Source organism: Lathamus discolor, chromosome 8, assembly GCF_037157495.1.
Source record: "Lathamus discolor isolate bLatDis1 chromosome 8, bLatDis1.hap1, whole genome shotgun sequence".
Lineage (NCBI taxonomy): Eukaryota > Metazoa > Chordata > Aves > Psittaciformes > Psittacidae > Lathamus > Lathamus discolor.
The window spans coordinates 20,114,015-20,138,934 of record NC_088891.1 but is presented as its reverse complement, the minus strand read 5'-3'; the positions used below and the strand labels follow the sequence as shown (position 1 = coordinate 20,138,934).

Below are 24,920 nucleotides of genomic sequence, written 5' to 3'. Positions count from 1 at the left end.
AATGGTCAGCCCTGGCGTTTTAATGGAAATACCGCACTACAGTCAAGTTTACAATCAGTTGTATAGAAACCACGCGGGTGTGGGCCGAGGTCACACGGTACAGAGTACAAAAAGCAAGTTAAAAGAAGAAGGAAAAGGGCAAAAGGAGAAGCAAAGCTCTGCTATAGTACAGGCGGGAGCAGGGCTGGGGTGTGGGATGGACAAAGGGAGGGTGTCCCCGCCACATGCTCCTGGGACCAGCACCCACTCAGATGTCTCAGATTGTCACCTCCACATCACCTCCAGCGCACCCCCGGGGACGGAAAAGACGGAGGGGGAACAGAGAGCAGGGAATGTCTGGAATGGGAGAGCCCTTCCCGGCTGTTACAGCGAAGGAGGGGAGTTTATTGCTGGCACATTGCGGCTGCTCCCCGCTGGGTGCTTCCCTCTCTCCATAGGAGGCTCCGGTTCAGGATGTGCCTGCTGTACATTGGCTGCCAATGAGTAGTGGCGCTCACGTCCCGCTCCGCTCCCCAGCTCTGGTGCCTGTGGAAGGATGATGGGGAGCTCCGGTGCCAGGAGATGACCTGCTGGCTTGAAGGGGGAAAACAACCCCAGGTGAGAGCCCTGGGAGAGGTATAAGGGCAGCAAAGCCCTTCCCAAGGCTCCCCAAGCCGGAACAATGGAATTCCAGGATTGGCAGCATGGGTTTGTGCAAGGAAAGCTGCCTCCTTTGAGGAGGAGAGACAGTGCAGTTGTGTCTGCCGTGGATTACGAAGTCCATGCCGACTTCTTATTCTTTAAAATGAGACTCTTCCCCCCTTGTTTTAAACATCTGCCAGCACTAAACTTCTCTACTTAGAAAAATATATATCCCAGATGTGGATTTCATCAGTGAAATGCCCCGAGACCCTCCCCGCGCCCTCTTCTTGTACACACACACACACACAGACACACACGCAGAGCAGCTCGAGCCAGTACTGGTTTGGTACTTCAGGTGATGTGTTCTCCAACCCCGAGAGGGAAAAATCCATCGGCACCATCAACCCCAGCTAAGTAGCTCAGCAACACTTCCCAAAAGCGAAGGTCCTGGGAGCTGGAAGATGAGGTGGGTACAAATGATCCACCAGGATACAACAAAAATTAAAAGAACTTAAAATTATATACTATATATTTATATATCTTAACAGGCTTATACCACAAAGCACACACACTGCATCTGCTTTTCCCTCTGGGTTTGTGAGGCCAACCATATGAAATGATGGGATGTTCCCCCCTTCTTCCCCTTCCCCACCCCAAATCCTGCGTGCTGCACAGTGCCTTTCAGACCAAGAACAGGGCTGGAGGTGAGCGAGTGTCTTCTTCCAGTTAAGAACAAAGACATTGGTTTTATTTACAAAAAGAAAAAGGAAAAAAAAAAAAAAAAAGGAGAAAAAGTTTCCACACAAAAGCACTACAATGATAACTCCCTTTGGTAAAAAGTGTAATAAATGTCTCCATCGGTCTGTCAGTACTAAGTCTCAAGCCACCTGGTACTATGGTACACAAGAAGCTAGTACAGTTATGCTAGCACATCAAGCATACTTCCTTTAATAAAAAAAAAAAAAAAAGCCAAAAAACCCAACAAAAACAAACAAAAAAAAAATTCCCCCAAAATTGACAATTTGTACATTTATTTACAAAAAAAAAAAAAAAAACAACCAAAAAAACAAAACAACAAAAAAGAAAGAAAAAAGGAGGGGAACATGTTAAAATCGTGTTGTTCTCTTGTGTGTGTGTACGGACATGTGTGTGAAAAGCTGGTGCATGGCACTAGGAGAGACTAGTAAACAAGCAGGTACAAAAAATACCCCCCCCCCCGCCCCCCAAAGGAAATACAAACCAAAACCAAACAGTTCCACTGGCACTAGAAAGGACAGACCGATCTGCGCGGGGCGAGCCCAGCCCGGAGCGACAAGAGGGAGGCGAGAGAACCCAGGCTCCGCTCTGGAGGTGCCGTCGGGCCGCCCCATGGGAGGGGAAGCCGGTCTGGACAGGCACCTGGGAGGGATTTCGGGACACATCCAAGCGGTCCGGTGCTGGAGAAGCCTCCGGGTCTCTTCCCTCGGCGCTCAGGGCCTGCAGGGAGTCAAAGCCTCAACACTGCTGGTGTGTACGAGCTCGTTGTGTTTCTCTGGGATGGCTCAGTTCAGAGAAGGATCCTTCCTGCCCTCGGGGGACACGTGCCCGAGTCCAAGGGCCGGCGGAAATCCGCATCCCCACAGGGAATCCCGCTGGTGACAGGGTGTACCAGCCACGCACTAGTCAAGTGGCCATGTTACGGAGATACACAGTGAGGGGAGGAAGGCATCTTCCTCCTTTTCCTTGATGCGCGCACACACACACACCGCTCCCGGGCTCTTCCCTCGCCCCGGGGGGGAGCTTTAGGGTGTCTTGAATATCGTGCCGTATTTGACGCGGTACTTGTTAATGCTCACAAAGTGCAGGGTCTCTGTGTCACACGTGGTGGTGCAGGGCACCAACCCCTCCAACCCTTCGCCCATGAGCCATTTGTTTGTCTCGGCTGCCATTTCGCGGGGCACGTGCTCCTTGGTCCATTTGTCCACCCAGGCCTGGAACCGCTGGTGCAGCCGCTTGCTCACTCTTTCATGGGACTACAGAAATAGGAACAGGGATTAGGAAAAGGCAGCATTGGGTCCCCAATCTGTGGCACAGCTGAGGGGATCACCAGCCACACACCAGCCCTGGCTAATGGCAGAGGAAAAGCTCTGATACCAACCCCTCTCAGGGCAATGACAGTGACAGAATGAACTCATAAGTACCAAAAGCTTTAAGCTCTTGGGCTGTGGACACCAAACATAACCTGTGGGAGCCCAGGAGCTGCATACCCAGTGCTGAGTCCCTTCTGCATTGCCTAAAAGATGCTGCCATCACTTCCTCCTCCTCGAGGCAGAGCCCGGAACAGGCCAGCCCTGCTCTCTTCAAGGGCAGCCTCCAGTTCTCCACAGAGGGGCAGGGTCCCAAGCGAGAGCAAACTCAGTATGCTGACATGTGGTGACCTACCTGCTATGAAAAGTTAAGAACCAAATCAGGTCTAAAAGGTTTGAGAACCACTCGCTTAAGCAGAAGCATCAGGAGGGGACAAACTGCTCCCATTGTTGAGTGAGAGCATCTGCTTAAGGAATGCAAGATCCAGGAGAGCTGGTTTAAAGCCATGACTACAGTCATAATTGAAACCAGCAAATATGATTAAGCCTCCAGATTAAAACTTGTTTTCTTCTTCTCCCAAAGACTGACTGCATCTCAGTGTTAACTGTTAAATCCAACAGATCTCTAGTTCAGTGAAGCTTCTTTCTGCAGCTCCTTCAATAACCAAGGGGCTGTGCTCTATATTTAACAGCTCAATAATTTGATTTATGTTCAGCTTCTCCGTGAAAAACACTGGAGGTTTGTGCCAGCTGAATGGGAGGGATGGGATTAAATCAAACTCCTCAGCATCAGCGTTTCAAGGAGTCGCCACTGACAGAAAACACTCATCTGGTGCGAATGCCAGTTTAACAAAATCACTTTGCACCTAACGAGAAGAACCCATTATTTGTATTTCATTAGCAAGAAACAGATGGCGAGCCGTTGTTTTAGAAGTCTAAATGCATGACTGAAAGGGAGCTGTGAAGGATGATTTACAAGGCAGGAAGCAGGGCACCGCTCCCACTCCCTCAGCTCCCAGTGTTCTCAGTGGTCAGTAGTTTGCTCAGAAAGCAAGTGATTTAATCAACTGAAAGCAATCTGTGCAGCTGCAGAAGAGACTCCTGCTGACAGAACCCCAGGTACCTCTGCTTCTGGCTGCTTAAGTCAGTAATTTAGCCTGGATCTGGCAGGTTTCACTTTCTTTTACATTTGAAGCAGCAGCATTCTGCTTAATGTTGTGTTTTAAATAGATTATAATAAACTTAGAGCCAAGGATTGCAAATCTTAAGTCGAAACAGTCACACTAGAACTGGAGTTTGCTGTTAAAGCTCCCTGCTTTTCCCTACTGGATGGAAATATTCCTGTGGGATGAGACAAGTCACCCAGTGTCAAAGCATTCAGAAGACCAAATCATTCCTCAACTGAATTTGATCAATCTGGAGTCAGGGGCTGCTTTCACCTTGAATAAACCCCAACCTTTACAGCTCAAGAACAGCCAAAGAGCCAACACTTCCCTCACAAAGCATCCCAGCCACCTCCTCCTTCCCTTGCCCCAGCAGTTACTTTTGGCATGGAGAACCAAAAGCAAATCTGAGTAACTCTGCTTGCTCCTACCTGCTGAGCGCGCAGCAGAGCGGTCCTCCTGTACATGTAATCCTCCGATTTGATCACGTACACCATCTTATAGGAGTTCAGTTTGAATTTACACTCCAGCTTGTCCAAGCTCTCCACGTTCTCCATGGACTTCTTACTGTTTCCTTCCTTCCCTTCCTTCTCCTGCTGCTCCCGACCGCGCTGACACTTACGGATCCGCCTGAGATTCCTGCAGACCAGAGAACCCCTCTGGGGATTAGTGCTCAGCCTCATTCAGGCTCAGACCCTTACAATGAGTCAGCCCACTGGGTTTCTCTTATTTCTGAAGTTCTGGCTATTGTGCCATCAACTCCTTGCTCATGAAAAACCCTGACGTGGCACCCACTGTTTTTAAGTAGAGGGTTACTATAAGCCAAGGCAGGACTGCCAAAAACCCCATTTGGCGAGCCACCAGCCTTTGCATTAAGATGCAGGCGAGACCGAGAGCCCAGCTCTGCCTTCTGAGGCCATCAGGTAGGGTCTGCAGCCCAGCCTGGCCACTCACCTTGGCAGGAAGACTGGTTTCTGGGCCAGGTGCTCCCGGAGCTCAGGGGAGGTAGAATCCGAGTTGACGTACCGCTCCACGTAGTCTGACCAGCGCTGGAAGTGAGCACAGAGCACACGTCAGCCACTGCCTTCCCACCAGCCAACGTGAGGTGGAAGTTAGATATGTGAACACAAGGTCATTTTTGAAGGCTCTGTACATCTAATCCCCCAAAAGGCAGGTACAGTGTTTCTCTGCATGGTTTTGAGGGCTTTCTAATGCAAGATCAAGAAGGATTTGCCTACTCACACCACTGAAAGCTTTACAGTGTGTCCTTGATGTTTCTTTATCTTGTGCTAATGGACCACACAACAGTCAACTGGATATCACAGCTCTCTGTACAAGCTGCTCTTACCTCTGCTTCTACAGGGTCATCAGAGTTCTCTTCTTCTGTATCCAGCAGTTCAATGGTTAATTGAACTTGACCTCTGCTCTGAATGAACATCAGCTACAAAGAAAAGGCAGAAGAGGCTTCAGGAGGGGTTTCGGTTAGAAGAAACAACTTCTGCTTCTCACTGGGGCAAAGGGAGAATGAAGCAAGCTGGCATAGTTATACAGGAAAAATCTGTGCCCTGAGAGCCCAGGGAAAACCCTGCCCAAACTGCACAACCTTTGAGGGACCAAAAGATGGCAAAGCTTTCTGTTTGTTGTTGGTTTTGGAGTGGTGCTGGTCCTTCTTCAGCCCCCAAAATAAATTTGAAGGCAAGGGAAGAGAGATCGTACACACAGGCTTTTATCCCAAGTACTTGAAGTTGCTCAGAAAGGGCCTGACCACTTCCTGCATCTCAGGCATGGAAGTATGGATCTGATTAGCACAGTGCACTGCGTTTGTTTAGCAACAGATGCAGTCAGCAATGATTTAATGCCCTGTCAGTATTCACAGCTCTCCCCACAGTTGACAAAAAGATTGAGACATAAGAGAAACGGGAGAGTCTGAACTAACAAATGAAAACCAGTGACAGCAAAGCAGTCAATACGATAACACCCCAAGGATATTGTGAGGCACAAGGGGTATTCACTGCTGTTCCAGGAAATGTAGTCCTCCTTGAAACCTCATTTCTGAGGGGCCCATACAGAGGCATTATCCTATGTGCCAAAAGCTGTGTGCTGGGTTTGGCTGTGATGAAGCCAGTTTTCTTCATAGTAGGTAGGATGGGGCTACATTTTGGATTTCACCAGTGAGGAGGAGAAGGTACACAAGGAGGTGGGAGGGGACACAACTGGGAAGAGCTGACCCCAACTGACCCAAGGAATAATCCACACCATACAGCATAATGCTCAGCATATAAAGCTGGGGTGAGAAGGGAGGGGAAAACATTGGGAGTGATAGTATTTTGCCTTCCCACGTCACTGTGATATGTGATGGAGCCCTGCTGTCCTGGAGTGGCTGCTAATGGGAAGAGATGAATGAATTCCTTGGTTTGTTGTTGTGCATGTGCAGCTTCTGCTTTACCTGTTAAACTGTCCTTATCTCAACCCATGTGTTTTCTCACTTTCACTCTATGATTCTCTCCCCATCCCGTCGGGGGAGCAGCAAACAAGCGGCTGTGTGGTTCCAGTTGCCAGTTGTGGTTAAACCCCGACAATGTGCCACCAACACTTTGAACTTCAGAACAACAGAAAAGTCCTCAGCACCCTTGGATGCTAAACAGGGCTCCTTTGTAAAGGACTGTGCCTCTCCCTTCCTACAAGGCAGTCACCTCACTGCTTGCTGCTTTTATGCCATGGTTCGCAGCCTGGTTTTACCTTGAAGCAGTTCTCCTCTGACATGAGCTGCTCCGCTTTGCGCTGGTAGGCGGCCTCCAGAAGGCTACGAGAAGACTGGGAAGCGAGAAGACCTCCTGTTGCTCCGTTGTTGTTCTCCGACAGGTAGAGGTCTGTTACCTGCACACAGATCTCATCACTCACTATGTGCTGGAGCTGCAAAAAGGAAGAACATGGGGAAGGTGTTTGTCGGGGAGTCTGCTAGATGCCCAGGGGAGGAAGGGCTACAGCACAGTGACACAGTATATCCCTGCCTCAGCAAGGGACTGCTGCTGTGGCTGAGGAAAGGGGTGAGCAATTTAGTATCAAATCCTTATTTTACACAAGTTTAAAAATCAAAAGTTGCTCAACTGTCTTTTTAATCCAGACAACGTCTGCACTGAAAGCAGAGGGCTTCTGAAAAGCAATCTACCCTTCTGAAAGAGGCAAGGCCTTTTCAAGCCATTCCACTTCCAGCTCCTTGTGTCTTTTGTTCTTCAGGCTACTAAAAGGCACATGAAGAATTTTTCCCTTGGTCACACATTCTTCCTACCAGCCCAATAAAAGGACTACAATTTAACAGCCAAAATCAGCTTCTCAAACAGGCAGATAAAAGAGACAAAGCTGTTTAGAAGAGGCTGTCCTTACAGCACTGGTGAAAATGAAAGAAATTATTTAGATGTCATTTAATTCCTTTTCAGAGTTAGAGCAAGATTAGCTCTGGAGACACTTTAAAGTGGAATACTTCTATCCTAAAACTTCTGGAAAACAAATGGAAAACACACACTCAAAGGACAGTCTCAATAGCATAAATACAGCAGAAATTACATTTTCATAGAATCCCAGCCTGGTCTGAAGGGACCTTAAAGCTCATCCAGCTCCAACCCCTGCCAAGAGGCAGGGACCCCTTGCTCCAAGCCCCCGTGTCCAACCTGGCCTTGAGCACTGCCAGGGATGGGGCAGCCACAGCTTCTCTGGGCACCCTGTGCCAGCGCCTCAGCACCCTCACAGGGAAGAGCTTCTGCCTAAGAGCTCAGCTCAGTCTCCCCTCTGGCAGGTTAAAGCCATTCCCCTTGGCCTGTCCCTACAGGCCCTTGTCCCAAGCCCCTCTCCAGGTTTCCTGCAGCCCCTTTAGGCACTGGAGCTGCTCTGAGGTCTCTCCTTAAGGAGCCTTCTCCAGGCTGCCCCAGCCCAGCTCTCTCAGCCTGGCTCCAGAGCAGAGCTGCTCAGCTCTTGCAGCATCTCTGTGGCCTCCTCTGGACTCAGAGGAGTCTCTTATCACATCTCTTTAGGTCAGCTTTACAGCAGAGTTAACAAACACCCAGAATTTACCTGCTTACCCCCAAAACTCCCCATTTAGGCATACAACACTCCCTCTCCCCTACAGGCTCTCACTGCAGCCAGCAACCCAGCTCCTTTCTCGATCCCGGAGCATCCCCCCTCCAGGTTTTGCTGGCAGTCACCTGTCGAACAATGCTCTGGATCAGCTTGTCCATGGTGAAGGCGATGTAGGCGTGGATGGTGAACATTTCACGCAAGGAGTCCTCGTACTGCGATGAGTCCATGTTCCCATCCAGGAGGTTGCGCACCATGTCCAGGAAGGCTGGGTAATAATCCTCCACATCAATGTCCACTGAAACAGGAGAGAACGGGAGACATGAACACACCACCCCTAGGGAAGGGCTGCTTTGAAGTTTGGTCCTCAGACTACCTGTTCAAGTTGAGGAGTTACTGTAACAGGTTTAAATTTGTGTGTTATAGACATTTAGAGTACTTTTAAGGCCATGTGTACTTTCATAATCATATTATAGAATCACAGACTGGTTTGGGTTGGAAAGGACCTGAAGTTCATCCAGTTCCAACCCCTGCAGACATCTCACACTAGACCATGTCGCAGAAAGCCCTGTCCAACCTGGTCTTGAACACTGCCATGGATGAAGCATTTACCCCTCCTCTGGGCACCCTGTGCCAGTGCCTCACCACCCTCACAGTAAAGAACTTCTTCCTTATATCCAACCTGAACTTCCCCTGTTTAAGCATGAACCCATTACCTCTTGTCCTACCACTACAACCCCTGATGAAGTCATGTGCTTTCCAGTGTAGCCTCCTCTATGAGGTCTATGAAGTCTTTTAGGCATATAAAACTGAAGACACCAAACAAGCCCTGTCAGTGTGTTACAGAAGCATCTTCCTTCCCCAGCTCCCTCCCACCAGAGGCACTCACTCGGTTCCTTCAGCCGCAGCTGGATGGCAGGACTGTCACTCTTGTCTCGCTTTATGCCCAGCACTTCCCTCTCCCACTCCCTTTCCCGTGTCTCCTCTTCGATCTGACGCTCAGCCTGGGTGCAGATTCTCAGCAGCCTCAAGCACAGGATCTGATGCAGCCGCATGAATATGTACCAGTTGCTGTTCACATAGAAGAGGTTGTAGACCTCATCCATGCCCCGCAGCTTCTGAGCCGTCGTATTGTTGAACATCAGCTTGGTTTTGGGAGGACTGCCCCCAACACCGTTGTGCTTTTTTGCAGCCCCAGTAGCTTCATCCACATCCATTTCCTCTTCTTCCTCCTCTTCCACATCTGAGAGTTCACCTCGCTGAGCAAACAGCAGGTCTGGAATGAAGTGATACATGATCTGCTTGATTTTGTACTTGTCCTCTTTCTGGATTCCCGTCTGCCGCTTCACATGGTGAATAATGAGAGAAGCAGCATCTTCCAGGATCTGCTTGTCTTCATAGGCTAGTGATAGGTGTGGGCCTGTGGGGACTCCAGCATTGTCTTCTGAAGCCTGCTCTTGCCTCTACAAATGAGAAACACACAGCACAAAGATGAATCCCAAGCACTTCTTTCCACCCAAGACCCTTTCAGAAAGCTCCGACAGTGAGTCTGTGCCACCAGCATTGAGCAGTGAGGAACAGGAACTGAAACTGCACTTGCAAAGTGCATAAGCTTGAGGGAAGGGAACTATTGGTGGACTGCCTCACCTCATCATAGATGCTTTCAATCTCATTGAGGAGACTCTTTGACCTCAGGACCTTGGTATCATTCTGCTTGAAGTTGATGCCCTGGTGGTCCAAGGATTTCAGGTAATACTTCTCATTCTGCTCTCGCCAGACTTTATTAAATCCTCTCTGGGCTTCTCGCCACTCTTCCTCTTTCATCTTTAACCTGGGATCAAGAAAACAAAGGTGAGTTAAGAGGTCTACTCCGAGTATACAAGGAAAACCTTTTGGCATGCCAGGACAGCTAGAGGGCTTAAATGTCCTCTCCCCAGCCCCACTGTCTGCAGAAAGGAGAAGGGCTGAAGGGATGAGAGTGCCACAGAGGTAGCCCAGGTCTCTTGGACACCCTCCACAAAATCACATAGCTCCAGCTGCTGAAAAGGAGCAGCTTAGTTTGGATGCTTAACAAAGTCATTCCCTTGCAGCATGGACACCTGAGCTTCCAGGAATGGACTCCTGAACCTCCACTCAGCAGCTCAAGCAAAGCACCGCTGATGCAGCTCAAGATCCCGGGCAAGGGTGTTACCCCCAGCTCCCAGAGACACAGGGCCAACTGCCCCATGGAGGTGAGAAGTGGCCAGGGAGGAGCAACTCCTGCTTACACATCTTGAGCTTCCTCAAGTAGCTGCAGCATCCACTGCCTTTTCTTGACCGAGAAAGGGGAGGCTGACAACAGAAAGCAGCCTGGGAACCTGAGGGTAGCACAGCCACCACAATCTGAAACACAGATTGTGAACCCACAGATCATGAACCACCACAATCTGAAACGGCCATAGGGTTTGAGAGATGGGATCAAATTAGCCCTGGAACAACCCACACAGCACACACTTTCCTTGTCTTACACATGATGCTGACACCAGGGAAGAAACAAGGTTTGAGAGGAGGCAACAGAAGCTCTCCATCCCTCCAGATGAGCTTCGAGGTTTTTGTTTCAGAAGGGCAATTCCCTCTTTCTAAGTGATTATAATGAAACACAGCAATAGACCAGAGCACAAAATACGCTTCTTAATTTATAGCCTTGTGGAGATCACAGCCTTTAAGGACAAAAATTAGGTATTTCTACACCAATCTGGACCACATCTGGCACATTCCCCTCAGGTGGAGACCCTGGGCAGGGTGCTAGAGCAGTCAGTACCTTTTCAGTACGATGGGAACAGCCACGGATGGGTTCTTCCGAAGTCCATCAATGATATCAGCTGCTTTGTCAGCATATATCCTCTGGAGAGCCTTGCGGTGGATCACCTCCGAGGTGCCACCCAGGGTGTTGTCCAGCCGGAATTTGGCCTGCTCCTCAGCAGACAAGCGTGAGAGTTTCTTCTGGATTGCCTCAAGGACACGGATCGTTGCCAGGTTGGTCTCCAAGACAACATCCAGCTGCAGGGAATGGAGCATTAGCCATCATTGAACAGACAAAAGATACTTCACAGAGGCTAACGTTGAAGTGACGTGAAACAAGAAGCCAGGCATGTTTAACAGGGTGTACTCGAGCAGTGCTTCCCATGTTTGGCTGCTCTAAAATAATCCCATTCTATTTTATCTGCTACCTCAGTAATATTGCCTAAGAATTTAAAGGCTACCAGAATGATACTGTTTGGAAATTGCATTTTCCACCTGGGAATAGAACACAATTGACAGTTTCTCTACAAAAGGACGTGCCAAATCTGAGCGTATTCAGACAGTTGCTGAGCTAACTTCCACTTCAAGATGTCAATCATTTAACATCCTGAACGTATTGCTTTTCAGATTATTACAGGCGGATGCATGCTCTCATGCACGATGTGGGCAGTGAGAATGGAAAAGATGCATCGATTACATGCTGACCATTTAATAATTTCATCTGGAGCAGTGTGAAGGAGCTCTGCACACAAAGTGAGGGGCAGGGATGGCAGCTTGGATCTGTTTCTTGCATTAAGAGAACACAAGCTTTTATGCCAAAAAATGCATGACAGGCACAATAAAAACACATCTGGGGTATGAGTAAGGGTAGAATTACATCAAGATCATTAACTGTTTGCAGCTTGCCAAGACATGAATCAAGAAAAACCAACTTACCTCGAAACGCTCATCCTCGCATCTGTAGATGTGCTCTTCATATTGCGTTTTCTTGGAGCTCACAAATGTGGAGTCCTCAGACCAAGATGGGAAGGATACCCAAGTGTCATTCAAAACCTTGGAGGGAGACAGAGGAAACACGAGTAATGGATCTAATTTCCCCATTGGAAACATTCTGTGCCCCTTCCAAATCCACAGGGCCACCTCCAACAGCGAGACCTGAACCATCCAGGCAGTCTGAAAAACTCATTAGCTGGAGCTGGGAGGAAACACTTGCAAAGGAAGGGAAAAAGAAAGGTGAAAGGAGCTTTTCCATCCCTTCAGATTAGTCAGCTGCAAGCAGCTGGTTCATGGTGCGTGTGATTCACCATTGCCATTCCCGGGTGGTCACCGCGTCAGGTCTGACTGTCAGACGCTACGTGGTTTCTGCCTCCAAATAAGGCTAATTTGCAGTAGAAATCCATACCCCAGCAACCCCTTTCCTGACAAAGCAGCTGAACACCTGCAGCTTTCACCACCTCCAAAACAGGAGCAGAACATTCAAAAACCAACCTCAACGAGGCCAAAGGCAAAGACACAAGGATTTTGGCAGGCAGGTTTGAAAGTCAGGGCCTTCTTAAACCCAAAGCCTGAGCGACTGAGTCATTGGATTCTCACAGGAAGAGAAGTTTGGAGCTGCATCACGTAAGATGCTTTTGAGAGATGTGTTAGGACTTAGAGGAGAAGCTTGCAACCCTCTTTTCCCTAGGTTGTTTTCACTATCCTGCCCTCACTCCAGCTGAACACCTATCACCACTGCTAACTGCACGACTTGGATGCCAGCATTTGTTCTCCTCATTGCTCAAGGAGCATAAGAACACAAAACCTGTGATGTTACCAAACAGCATCCCCTTGCTGTTTGTGGTCTGCAGGCACCCAGGGAAAGGGAGGATTGCTGGGGCTCTCTCCTCCTCCAGTGAATGATCTTAAGCAGCGTGTTTATTAACTGGCCTTCAGCAAGAGTCCTATTCACTCACCTCCAAAACATTACCTTCCACACCAGTGAAGGAACAGGACCAGCCAGTACCATCCCCAGTTTGAGCAAAGGGCCATTACAACACATCAAAGGGCTCAATGAGTACATCTGATCCTGCAGGAGACCAGCTTTGACTCTTGACCAAGAAGGCTGGCTCCCTGTAGGGAGCCTATTTCCCAAACCAATGCACTGCTTCTCAAAGCCAAGAGGTCATCTTAGCATTCCAGGTAGAAAGAAGCAGCATGTGAGGGAGAATGTGTCTACAGAAAACATGATTTTCTTTTCAAGTTGGACTAGAGACAACTCTGAAGCAGACCAGAGGGAACTGGGGTAAAAATGTAGCCACAATCTTGAATTACATACCACCCTGTAAAAGATCCCTGAGATCACACTAAAACCCCATAGAAAATTAGTTCTGTCATTTCCTACTTTGTGTGTAAGTCTGTAATCTTAATGTTCTTCTCACATAGGTAACATGGTTACTTAAACCATCATACACATCTAACGCCCCTACATTTTGTTTAAGTGGGTAAAGATCACAACTATTCAGTGGGGTTTTTCCAGCTGCTCCCCAGCCCTTTCAGAAGCACCACTGGGGAAGAGCTGATGCAAACCATCAAAGCCACATGGGGATCACAACTCCCAGCCAGCTTCCAGCATAAACCATTCCTAGACCTCACAATAGACTGTGCAATAGCTTCTGGACAGGATCCAGGTGCTGGCAGGAGTGCCAAGTGCTCCCTCGCCACCAGGAACACCACTCGCCTTGGGTTCTGACACATACCACGGTGATCCTCAGCCAGGACGTGGGTGCAGGAGCAGCAGGGCTCAGCGCAGTGTGAAGCAAGCAGCAGCACAACTCTGCTGCATGGGAGCAGACGTGCCCTAACATCCCCAGGAACCTTTCCAGCATCCCATAGGGATGCAAAATAAATCCCTCATCCTGTTCTGTTCTGCTCACCCTTGCTCCATCCCTTCAAGAAGAGAAACTTACCTCTTTACACAGTGGAGTCCGCCCTGTACACTTGGGTTGCTGGTAGCTCTTGGGTAAGGCTCGGTAGCTGGAGCCCAGTCTTTTACAGGAGGCATAGTCTATCTCCATGGCAATCCCCTCAGTAGCCCGCTCCTTTGGATACGTCTCCATGTGAACAGACTCTTTATACCCCAGAAAGTTTTTAAACCAAGTGAACAATTCTGGGAATTTCCTGAAAATAAAATGAAGTGAAAAAACTGGGTAAGTAGAAATCAAGCGGTGCTGAGCTGTGACGCTGAGGCTAGAATTGATTGTTACAACCAGACTGTGTCCAAGAAGACCCTCTGAATTATCAGTCTGGTGAGCGAGGACCCTTCTCTGCTCAATCCCACTTCACAGAGCTTGATCAAACAGGAATCATGGAATGGTTTGGGTTGGAAGGGAATTTAAAAAATCACCTAGTTCCAAGCCCCCTGCCATGGGCAAGGACAGCGAGTTTGTTAATCAGGTGGTGGACTGCTCTCAGTGCAACTAAGGTGCTTTAGGATTACCCCTTCATACTGACAGGGATGCAGACAAGCACTGATGCATTCCCCATGTGCCTTGTGGGTACAGTCCCCACAAGACAAGTGACAAGGAAGAGCTGCCAAAGCTGTCACTGCAGGGCAGCACTTGTGCAAGGTCACATCTGAGTCTCCCAACGTACCCCAGCAGCAAACCCAAGCCAGGTTCCTAGCTGTCTGCAAATGTTTTTAACCTTAAATGAGACCTTTCCTTTCCCAAAGCAGCAAGAGAAACTCAGAAGTGATTCTCTAACTGCATGGCAAGAAGGTTCAGTGCTTCAACCAGCACTGCAATTGCTTCAACCAGTGCTGCCTCCCCACACTACACATGCCAGCACAAATGAGGAAGCCTTTGCCTGCAAGGCCCAAGTGTGCCTGTTTGTAGAGAAAAGCTTTCTGAAGAATTTATTAGTCTAAAATACCGCATCTATTCAACTCCTCTTATCTCATGCAAAGCTCCAGCAATAGGAGGAATTGAACCTGGTACTGAAGCTAATTGAATCACTACTCGTTTATTGCCTTTTCATTACATGACAGAAAGCAACATCTGTCTCCAGAATAAGAAAACTATATTATACCTTTCCCAATACAGACATTCACTCTTATAGCTGGGAGCACAGATACTAGATGAGAGAAATCCAGGGGTTTCTGTCAAATACTTCACCTTTCCTAGCTACAGGTGGCATCCTGCTGATGCCTGACCAATTCCAGTGGAGCTATGGAGGAAGTGGAAGCTCCTTGGGGCAGTTTCTTTGCACAGCAGCTAGTGTAATGGGGTCCTGAACCCAATTTATGTTGCTATTGCCTCCTCCCTTAGAACCAAGAACTCAGTTCACAGGAAGAAGGAACATTAATCTTGCTGCCCAAAGCTGATGGAAGGCTATTCGTTTGGTTTAGCTGATTAATACAGACTTGTTCTCTACACTACTGGCAATTATGGAAGTCTTAATTCCCATTTAAATTATAGTATTCCTGACCACTTTTTTTTTTTTTTTTGCTTCACAACAGAATTCAGCTGCTTTCTGGATGTTTTAGTGGGTTTATATCAGTGCTCTTTTTAAGAGGACATTTCCTATGTAACCAGACAGCCAAATCTATTCTCAAATGAAATAATTCATGATTGCAGAGCAAGAGCCTGCAGTAACAGGCTGCTAAATAATTCTCTTTGCTCTTCTGCGAAAGGAAGACACAGCAAGCAGCACCAGCAATGCTCCTGAACACCGTCTGCATGCCAAGACACAGCTGGGAATCCCACTCTCACCTCCTCTTGGACAAGGAATAGAAAGGGGTGACCTCATCAATGTTTACAAATATGTAAAGGGTAGGTGTCAGGATGATGGAGCTAGGCTTTTTTCAGTGATATCCAGTGATAGGACAAGGGGCAATGGGTGTAAACTGGAACATAGGAAGTTCCACGTTAACATCAGGAAGAACTTCTTTACTGTAAGAGTGACAGAGCACTGGAACAGGTTGCCCAGGGGGGTTGTGGAGTCTCCTACACTGGAGATATTCAAGGCCCGCCTGGACAAGTTCCTGTGTGATGTACTGTAGGTTACCCTGCTCTTGCAGGGGGGTTGGACTAGATGATCTTTTTAGGTCCCTTCCAACCCTTGGGATTCTGTGATTCTGTGAAAAGGGTGGCATAGACGACCGTGAAGCTGGACAGAAAACTGAAACAGGGCCCTTATAATCCTCCTCCAATAAAGGTAAAGTCTGAAAGCCTAAAGCACGTGGCACCAGCACACTGAAGGGCTTCCAAGAACTACCAGTATTTTCCTGCTCATACAGCAGCACATGGCACCTCATCACGTACACTTGTGATGCTCAGGCTGAGCTGGAGGCAACAGAAGATGAGAGAACGTGCTGCTAACTTGTGCAGTCATTTAGTGGACAGACGACTTAAGCAGTGGCAGCCTACCCATGTGAAAGTCAAGCCAAGCAGCCACAGAGGAAGCTGCAACTCAGGACTCCATCTCAGGTGTGCTTTGTGGTCCAAGCAACCATCACCCAGCTCTCAGAGCAGTGATCCTCCTCTGTGCCACCCAACCACATGAGATGCATTCCCCTGAACGACCACAAAGGATAGCTCTTGTTTCCTGGTGCCACAACAGAAACAGAGCATGTGGCTTAAACATCCCTCCACTTACCCCAGGAACGGAGAGACGAGCTGCACGAGCTCAGCCCGGGAGATGACCTCCTGGTTGAAAATAACCAGGCAGCGCAGGAAGTTCTCGTACGCTTCTGTGCTCCGCAGAGCTTTGCGGACCTGCCAGACAGGAGGGAAGAGGAAAACAGTTGCTGTCAGGGTGAGATCAAGCTGTGGATGCTATCACTGGCCAGGAAGACCTGGATTCAACACTGTGGTTCCCACCGATGCACAGAGATTACACATGGAACCAGAACACAGAGTGGGTTGAACAGAGACCAGCTTGTCTTGTACACATGGTCAGGCAGGCAGGTACTGACATGAGCTATCCCCATGCTGGGCATGCCCTGCAACATCAACACCCAGTGCACTACTCTGGAGAAAGGAGTTGCAAGTGAAGAAAATCCCTCAAAGAACCCCCTCTAACAGCTACACTAGGAAATGCTGGGATTGTGGATAACATCAGTTATAGCTGCAGTGCCACAAACCCACCCAGGCTGCTTTTAAACACCAGAGAATATTGCAAGTAGAGTGCAGGGTTATGGCCTGGGTAACATTGCTCCAGCTTCTGCCTGTGTTAACAGCTTGGGTTATCACAGAGAAGCCAGCTCCTGCAACCTGTATCTTCACAGCACGAGGAAACCAGACGATTCATCCCAACACCATTACCTTTCCCAGGAGAGCAGTTACCATCTACATATCAGATGGAGATCTATCATCATTAAGGTATTTGGCATTACAGTTACAATTCCACAGCAGGGATTTCTAGGTTTACTCATGTTAACACCTACACAATAGGCCAGTTACCATCAGCTGGCCTACAGCATGCTGCAAAATGCACCTCATCATCAGGGAGCAACCAAGACTTCCATTGACTCATGAATATTATTTAAAAGGCTTGTTTAACTTCACTGTCAAGTCCCCTCTGAGCCACAAGGAAATGTAAAGGGCAGCTTAGGGAAGACACCAAGGAAACATCCCCCATATCCATCATTTGTTCCATGTGGAACAGGCAACAGCAACAGGCAACACTGTGCAACTAATTAGGTTCAGCTATCAGGGACAAAACCAAACCCAATGTCAATGGGAATCAGCGGCTTTGTAAACTGAGCTCCCACACTGCAGGTGGAAAGAAAACACCCCCACAAAAAAGATTAACAGCCCTCTCAACAAACCCAATGGATTTGATTGGGAGGGTGCAAAATACGTCTGAGGTCAAGCTGAAGAACATTATCAGGGTTGCATATATGTCACAAACTGGGTGTATACATCCCAAGAACATAAATCAGTGATATGAGATGGCTTTCTCTGCATCTTGCTTCTCACCTTCTCGAAGAAGAGAGATTCTGTCCCCACACCATGTTTGCTGGCTTCTGCCAACGACTGGTCTTTTAAACCAAGCAGCTTCGGTTTCTTCTGTTAACAAAAAGAAAGGCAAGAGGGAGGGAAAAAAGGGCTTTTCAGCAGAGCACGTTGCACATTTTGATTATCTGTCACACAAAGGTGCTGGCTTCCTGACCCCTCCATCTGCTTTCAAACCCAAGAAAGGTGGCTTCTTGTTTTGGAAGGGAACTGGCAGGAAAGTGCCTGTCACAAGTTCATCTCTCCAAGGTAGCACAGAACTCCCAATATTTTTAACACACTGTTGCATCCTGTTCTGTAACCAGCTGGCTGCAACAGTCACACTACAGTGTATCTCCTTTTTGGAAGCACTTTGTGAAATGACCAACACAAATCTGTTTTTTCCTGCCCCTTACCCAGTTCATTTAAGTCTTACACCTCCCTAAAATACCCTATTTCTTTTCTTCTCTTTATTCCACTACAAGATACTTTGTTTTCCCCATACCAGCATCCTCCAAAAGGCCAAAAGCCGCCTCCAGAACGTGTTTTGTTTTGCTGCCCTTTATTTGAAGAGGAGAAAGGGCAGAAGGAGAAGTAAACCACTGCAATTAAATGATACAGTTATGTCTGCTAATCCTTTTTATCACAAAGCAAGACACACCACCTTCAAATAAAGCAGGCAAGCTTCTCCTCAATGCACAAACACTAAGCCACCTGGCCACAGGACAACTTTTATGACACTACAAAGCCCTGCTCTCTCAAAACGTGTGTTTGAAAAGGGCAAACTCTGCTAAGAGAATAATCATCTATCACTGTACTATCAGCTTTATCACAGGAAAGATGAGCAAATGTGATTCCTCTGCATCTGCTCCAAGTTCTGCTCCAACAAAGCTGACAGGCACCTTTATCGTTTCTTCCCTTATCTCCCCACATGCCTTGGAAACATCACTACAAATTTAGACCTATTTATTTTGTGCCTTTACGGAGACTTTTGCCCCCACACCCCACATCTCCCCCTCACCACCAAACACTGCTTTATTCACCAACAAAACTATCCCCCCCCCCATTCTGCAGTGTCCTAATAAAGGGGGGAAAGCCCTATTTCCCCCCAAGCCCAACAGTTACTTTTCCCTAGCACAGTAACTATTACCACCCTCAGGTACAGATAATACCACCAGTCTGTGAAAATCAGAGACAAACCCTTTGGCTTCAAAACAAAGATTTCAAAAAGCTTCCTTTAAAGGCAGGCATTAGTTTCTGTGTTGTCAAACTGCAGTCTGTGCCACAAAGATGCCAAAAACCTTTGTCACAGCCTCCTGGGAACACCAAAGCTGCTGAATGAGCAGCACATACTCTTACCTTCACTGGAGGCGTTGCTCCAGTTCCCGAGTGCCGTCGGATCTGACAGCCATTCTGGTTGGGTCTTTGCTGTTTGTTGTTGAGCTGTGGCTTCTTCACCGTGCCACCGTGATCATTTCTTACTGATTCCACTTTCTCTGCAGTTGTCTTACTCAACAGCTTATTTAGAGACAAACCCATAAGACCATTAGAGCCCAGTTCCACTGATCCAGGCAAAAAAATGTGCCTGCTCCTCCTAACTTTAGATGACCAGTGTGTCTTACTGCAGTCTTAGAACAACCCCTTCAGACAAAGAAATTGTATTTAGAAGACAAGTTATGGCCAGAAAATATAATATATATCACCCTGACCCCATTCCCAGGAAATAAAATCATAGAATCACTGAATCAGTGACGTCGGAAAAGCCCTTTAAGCTCATCAAGTCCAGCCGCTGCCCAGGACTGCCAAGGCCACCATTAACCCATGGCACTGAGGGCCTCGTCTACACAGTATGTGAACACTTGCAGGGATGGTGCCTGCAGCCCTGCCCTGGGCAGCCTGCTCCAATGCCTGAGCACCCTCTGGGGAAGGAATTGTTCCTCATCTCCATCTAAACCTGCCCTGGTGCAGCTTGAGGCTGTTTCCTCTTGTCCCATCCCTTGTTCCTTGGGAGCAGAGTCCAGCCCCTCCTGGCTCCATCCTCCTGTCAGGCACTTGTAGGGAGCAATCAGGTCCCCCCTGAGCCTTCTCTTCTCCAGACTAAACCCCCCCAGGTGCCTCAGCCATTCTTCACCACACCTGTGCTCCAGGCCCTTCACCAGCCCTTCTCTGGACCTGCTCCAGCACCTCAGTGTCAAAAGATCACGTCAAGAACACCCCAAGAAACAAACAGCAAAAGCATATTTTTCTACATACAGAACTGTTCCCCACTAGGTATCTCAGTTCCAAGTTGATCTCCAAGATGACTTACCACGGAGCTGTTGGCATCAGGCAGGAACTGCCCGAACTCCGAGAGCAGATCCTCCTGGTTCTTGAAGAGGCGAGCCACCTGTGCGTACACCTCCTGCTCCGTCAGTGCAGGTGTGTAGTTACCTCCTGCCTCCTTGGCATTGCGCTGCTCTTTCTGCCACAGGAAAAGAGAAGCATCAGAAGAATGGATGCATAAACTAGTGAAGTGATAAAGGAGAAAAAAACCCCAAACCTTCAGTGATATCAAGAATGAAACAAAGATTTCAGCATCTTACGTAAAGAATCATACTGTATTGGTACCGTATTAGTATGCTACATGAACAGTACGATTCTTGTACACACTAAATATACATATGCTTATATATACTACACACCCATCTGGCCCTGGATTAGTAGCACACTGACTAAGCGGTTTCCTGTTCGCACAGTACTATGCAAGAATTCCTAGCTTGCTAGCTAGTGCTAAAAGACCTGAATGCAAGTCTTGGACAGACACAGCTAGCTCCCCACGGCCAAGAGAGAAATAAGCATGCACATACTCAAATCTGTACTGTTAACACTCACCTGATATGTATGAAGGATCTCCAGGAAGGCTTTGTAGATGTCTGGCTGGCCCTGGAACCGATTCTTGATCTTGTTGACATAGTTGATGGCATGATTAAACTCAACGGGCTGATTGTTCTGCAGGGATGGGGTGGTGCCCAGAGAGATTGTCACAGGCGTGTGAGGTTGGACCGGTGGCGAGCGTGGTGATGCGTATGGTGGAATCGGGGGAGTTTGCTGGCTGGCAGGGGTATGTGCCTGCAACTGGGATGGCTGAGAAGAAAAGATGCCATGTGAGGAATTAGCAGAGCCCTTTATGTTTGGAATAAAGGCACTTCTACACTGACAGATCATATCCAGAGGAAACAACCCAGCATGTAACTGTATCTCATGCCAACGGTGGAACAACATGGGTTCAACAGATACCTCTGAGCTGGAATATATCAAGTGGATGAAATCTGCCACCACATCCAGCCAACCAACCTCCTCCCTGCAAGACTTTTACTGCACTTCCTTGAAAGAACAGTCTTTTTTAACTGCTACTGACAAGTATTGACTTTGCAGGTCTAGAGAATGTCACCATTATCTTTCACAAGCTGAACACTTCCTAGTAGCTGTCCAAGCAGAAACTGCTGTTACAAGATCCTGCCTTGCTTTCCTACAACTTCTCCTGCCCAGTAAGGAAATCTCACCTCATCATCTACCACGGACCTCAGGTTCATTTCAAGGTTTCAGCAAAAACAGTCGAACTTTTTGCATATCAATGGGGAGAAAAGCACAACAGCCCCTGGGGATGAGGAAGAGACTGCTACCTGTTCCCTGAGAGCACCTACTCCTTCACTCCTCTGGCAAAAGCCATGAAATCTGGCACAGGGAAGTTAATTCTGGAACACCTTAGCTTTGCAAAGCTTTTGGCATGCTTTTGTTTGCTCTTTCTGAACAGGAGGGGGCAAGTCCCACCAATGTTTGTCTAGAGATCATCTAATCACCACACTTTCAATCCTGCTGCTTTCTAACTGCATGTTCCCCCATTTTGTTTTCCTCTTTTCCAGCCAATTGTTAACTAACTGCAGTTTAGAGATTAACCCTTGAATCTCTGGGGATTCTCTCCCTCCCTAAGGCTCTCAAATCTTTCCTAATCTTGAGCCTAAAATACACGGTATTTAATCTAGACTAAGTTACTTCAATGCCTATTATCCCATTCTGTTTCCAATCATGTAAAATACATCTCTTGGACAGTAACATCTGGATTACAACTAAAACAAAGTTATTGAAAGGTCAGTTTCAGGTGCACAAACCAGTAGTTAAAGGCAACATCATGTCATCTTGCCTGAACTCTTGCACTTCGGATTTTCCCCAATAATTCCTGCACCCATCCAGCTGATGCTGAGCCAGTCTTTCACAAGTGTAATTTACCCTTTAAGCAATGCAGAATCTACCAAGGAATTAATGAAGCTTTTCTAAAGGTTCCATTGCCCCAAGCATTTGAAATCACACACACACTTTCATGGCAAGAGCAACATCTTTAACAGCCTCGGTTTTATGGGGAATTTCTTGGGACTTCAGTTATTCTGAGACACCATACACAAAACCAGGCAGTTCAACACATGCCCAACGGTTTAACTACAAAGCCCTTCTTGCAAAGTCAAATACACTTCAGGGACCTTTTTCCTGGGGCTGCTGGATCCCTCTCTGAATAACGCGTGTACATTTTACCAGATGCTTTGAGCATCTTTCAGTTCCCCACTGAAAGAAACAAGGCTTTTCCAAACCACTATAAAGTAGCTTACTTGAATCACTCTCAAAGCAACCAGGATGCACCTTGAAGTTTGTAAAGGAGAAACTAACCCAGAAGCTGAAGCACAACACATGCAGGTTCACAAATACTATGAAAAAAAACGCGTGGAAATTCCTTTTAAGCTCTTTAGCTCCACACCAGGTTCAGCTGGAGGCAGCATGATCCCTGTGTGATCAATGTACGTCACTCAAAGCCTCTCACCTTACTGATTTTGGCAGGAGGTGGCTGCGGTGCTGGCTGTGCTGGTGTCGGGGTTGATTGCGCTGAAGGCTGCGACTGATGCTGCGGCTGGGGCTGTGGCTGAGGCTGCAAGCCATGAGTGGGGATCTGGTGAACCTGCCCTGGTGTTGTCACGTTCACCATATCATTCGTCTGCACCTCAATCTTGTAACCAGGTGGTAAGAAGGTGTTGAAACCCATGATCAAGTCTGGGTGGCCCTTGAAGAGCTGTGATACACGGCTGATCACTCCTGGTGTGTCAATACTGAAGAAGAAATAACAGCAAAATGTCACAAACCTCCAAGACCTTTTCAGTGGTACAACAAGCTCTCCACACAGGAATTTTCCCTTCTATTTTCTCCCTTATCACCTCTAACCTATGAAACAATGCAAAACTGATTCCTCTGAATATGCTACTGAACTTAAGAATGACATTATCTTATTAGCTCAGACAGCATTTTGTATCTATGAGATCTAGTCCCTAGTCTGACCATTATTAACAGGCAGACAACCAGACAAATCAGCTGTCAAGGCTGAAGCTGTGAGATCCTACTCAAAGCAAAGCTTTAGTATAAAAGAAGGGATGCGTTTAACTTTCAACAACTGCTTTTACACTACTGCTAAAGGTGTGTTCCGCTGCACTCAGAAGAACAGTTTAGCTCTTGCTCTGTGCTCTCATGCCCACAAACACTCTTTTTAACTTGGAAGGAAGAAGCACGCTGCAACTGGTTACCTTTGAGATTTAAATTCCTTCATTATATCCAAGAAGTCATTGTAGACCTGTGGTTGGCTACCAAACTGCAGCTTCACCTGGTCAAGGTAAGACAGTGCATCCTCCACCTGGATGCAAAACAGACAGGTAAGATCAGCAGAGAAGACTTTATTTCATCTCCCACTGTTCTGCATAGTTCTGCACAGCCTTGAGCCTGCCCAGGGAATTAAGGACCAAAAGATCATAAGCCTGGGTAGTGTACTACCAGCACCACTGGAATAAGAGGTACTCACTCCCCACTCATGGCTCACAAGATAAAACTGTACCAAAAAGAAACAAAAGGGGTAGAAAGCAACAGAAATCAGCAGAATGACTCAGAAGTAATTCCTGCATTCATGGAAGTCTCAGAATAAGCAGCAAGTGGGAAATGCCATCATCAGGGGGGCAGATGTCTGTCTGCCAGGTACACACTTGCATGTTTTCAAGCAGCCAGACGTTACAGCGCAACATAGAAGGGGGTTGAAAAGGGCAACTGTGGGCGGCAAATTGTTTTACACCTCAAACAGCAAGAAGTGGATGAGGCGTTCGTGTACCAACATCCAATATTCAGATGTGCTCAAAGAACAGCCCTAGCCTGAAGCAAGACCTCTGGGTCCCTAGCACCAGGCCTCACACTCATCGGCTGTAAATGCTACACACAGGAGCAAAAGAAGACTGTCACATATAGCCCTGGTCTTGCACCAGCAGAGGACCTGCCATGGACTGCACTGGAAGAAAGAACCACACAGTTTAGAGCCCTTTTCAGAAGTCTCTAGCAATGAAGTGTCCTCCACTCAGCAAAGGCCTCCCACCAACACGGCAGTGGGTGCCACCAACACTGGAAGAGGCTCACACCGTATTTGGAAGAGACTAAGAAATAGGCACCAATTCGTATCCATGTGCCTTCTCGCTAGAGTTGAACCAAACAGAGCTACTTAAAGGGATTATTTTTGGTGGAGTTTTCTCCTTTTTAAGGATTTTCCAGCACGTAATCCAAGAATAGAGCCTTCCTTACTCCTAAATTACTCCCACACAGCCACCCACATATGCCATGTGTTCAGAAAAGCTCCAAATGTTTTGGTAATTTAACCCATTCATACAAATACCCTGAATAACACTTGTTCCTTTTCCTCCTGCCCTTAATCTTTTCCAAGCAAGTCCAGTTTTTATTATGGCATTTCAAACAGGAGGGTTTCAGCAGGAACAAAAGTTCCTTTCTGCATTTGGTAGTACTCCAAATAGGAGAAGCATCTAAGCCTTGTCAAGACAGCTTCTTGGAGGTCACCAGCAGGGAGGCCTCCTCTACACATGGAATTGAGAAAGGCCCCCAGTTGCTCAAAGATTTAGGCAGAGGTTGGTTTATGTAAGGCATTACATTATGTCCCTAACATAAGAAGGACATGGAACTGTTGGAACAAGTCCAGAGGATGTCAGGAGGATGATCAGGGGCTGGAGCACCTCCCGTATGGAGCCAGGCTGAGAACACTGGGGCTGTTTCAGCCTGGAGAAAAGAAGGCTGCGTGGAGACCTCAGAACAGCTGCCAGTGTCTGAAAGGTGCTACAAGGATGCTGGAGAGAGACTCTTCATCAGGGACTGTAGTGGTAGGACAAGGGGCGATGGGTTCA

At 47.6% G+C, this 24,920-nt stretch overlaps 1 protein-coding gene across 1 annotated transcript in view; it reads right to left on the bottom strand.

Moving 5' to 3' along the window:
* Positions 1-4: 4 nt before the first annotated feature.
* SIN3A (SIN3 transcription regulator family member A) overlaps positions 5-24,920 on the bottom strand; it is a 34,657-nt gene continuing 9,741 nt past the window's right edge. Inside the window, exons 4-21 of the mRNA XM_065688981.1 lie at positions 23,277-23,383; positions 22,526-22,808; positions 20,548-20,799; positions 19,985-20,137; positions 19,036-19,194; positions 17,662-17,751; positions 16,337-16,455; positions 13,648-13,858; positions 11,639-11,755; positions 10,722-10,960; positions 9,569-9,752; positions 8,811-9,384; positions 8,050-8,219; positions 6,590-6,763; positions 5,199-5,291; positions 4,805-4,899; positions 4,282-4,489; positions 5-2,633 (exon numbers count right to left, since the gene is read on the bottom strand). Of these exons, the coding sequence (XP_065545053.1) occupies positions 2,403-2,633; positions 4,282-4,489; positions 4,805-4,899; positions 5,199-5,291; positions 6,590-6,763; positions 8,050-8,219; positions 8,811-9,384; positions 9,569-9,752; positions 10,722-10,960; positions 11,639-11,755; positions 13,648-13,858; positions 16,337-16,455; positions 17,662-17,751; positions 19,036-19,194; positions 19,985-20,137; positions 20,548-20,799; positions 22,526-22,808; positions 23,277-23,383 (3,459 nt within the window). The 3' untranslated portion in view covers positions 5-2,402. The remainder of the gene's footprint in view (positions 2,634-4,281; positions 4,490-4,804; positions 4,900-5,198; positions 5,292-6,589; positions 6,764-8,049; positions 8,220-8,810; positions 9,385-9,568; positions 9,753-10,721; positions 10,961-11,638; positions 11,756-13,647; positions 13,859-16,336; positions 16,456-17,661; positions 17,752-19,035; positions 19,195-19,984; positions 20,138-20,547; positions 20,800-22,525; positions 22,809-23,276; positions 23,384-24,920) is intronic.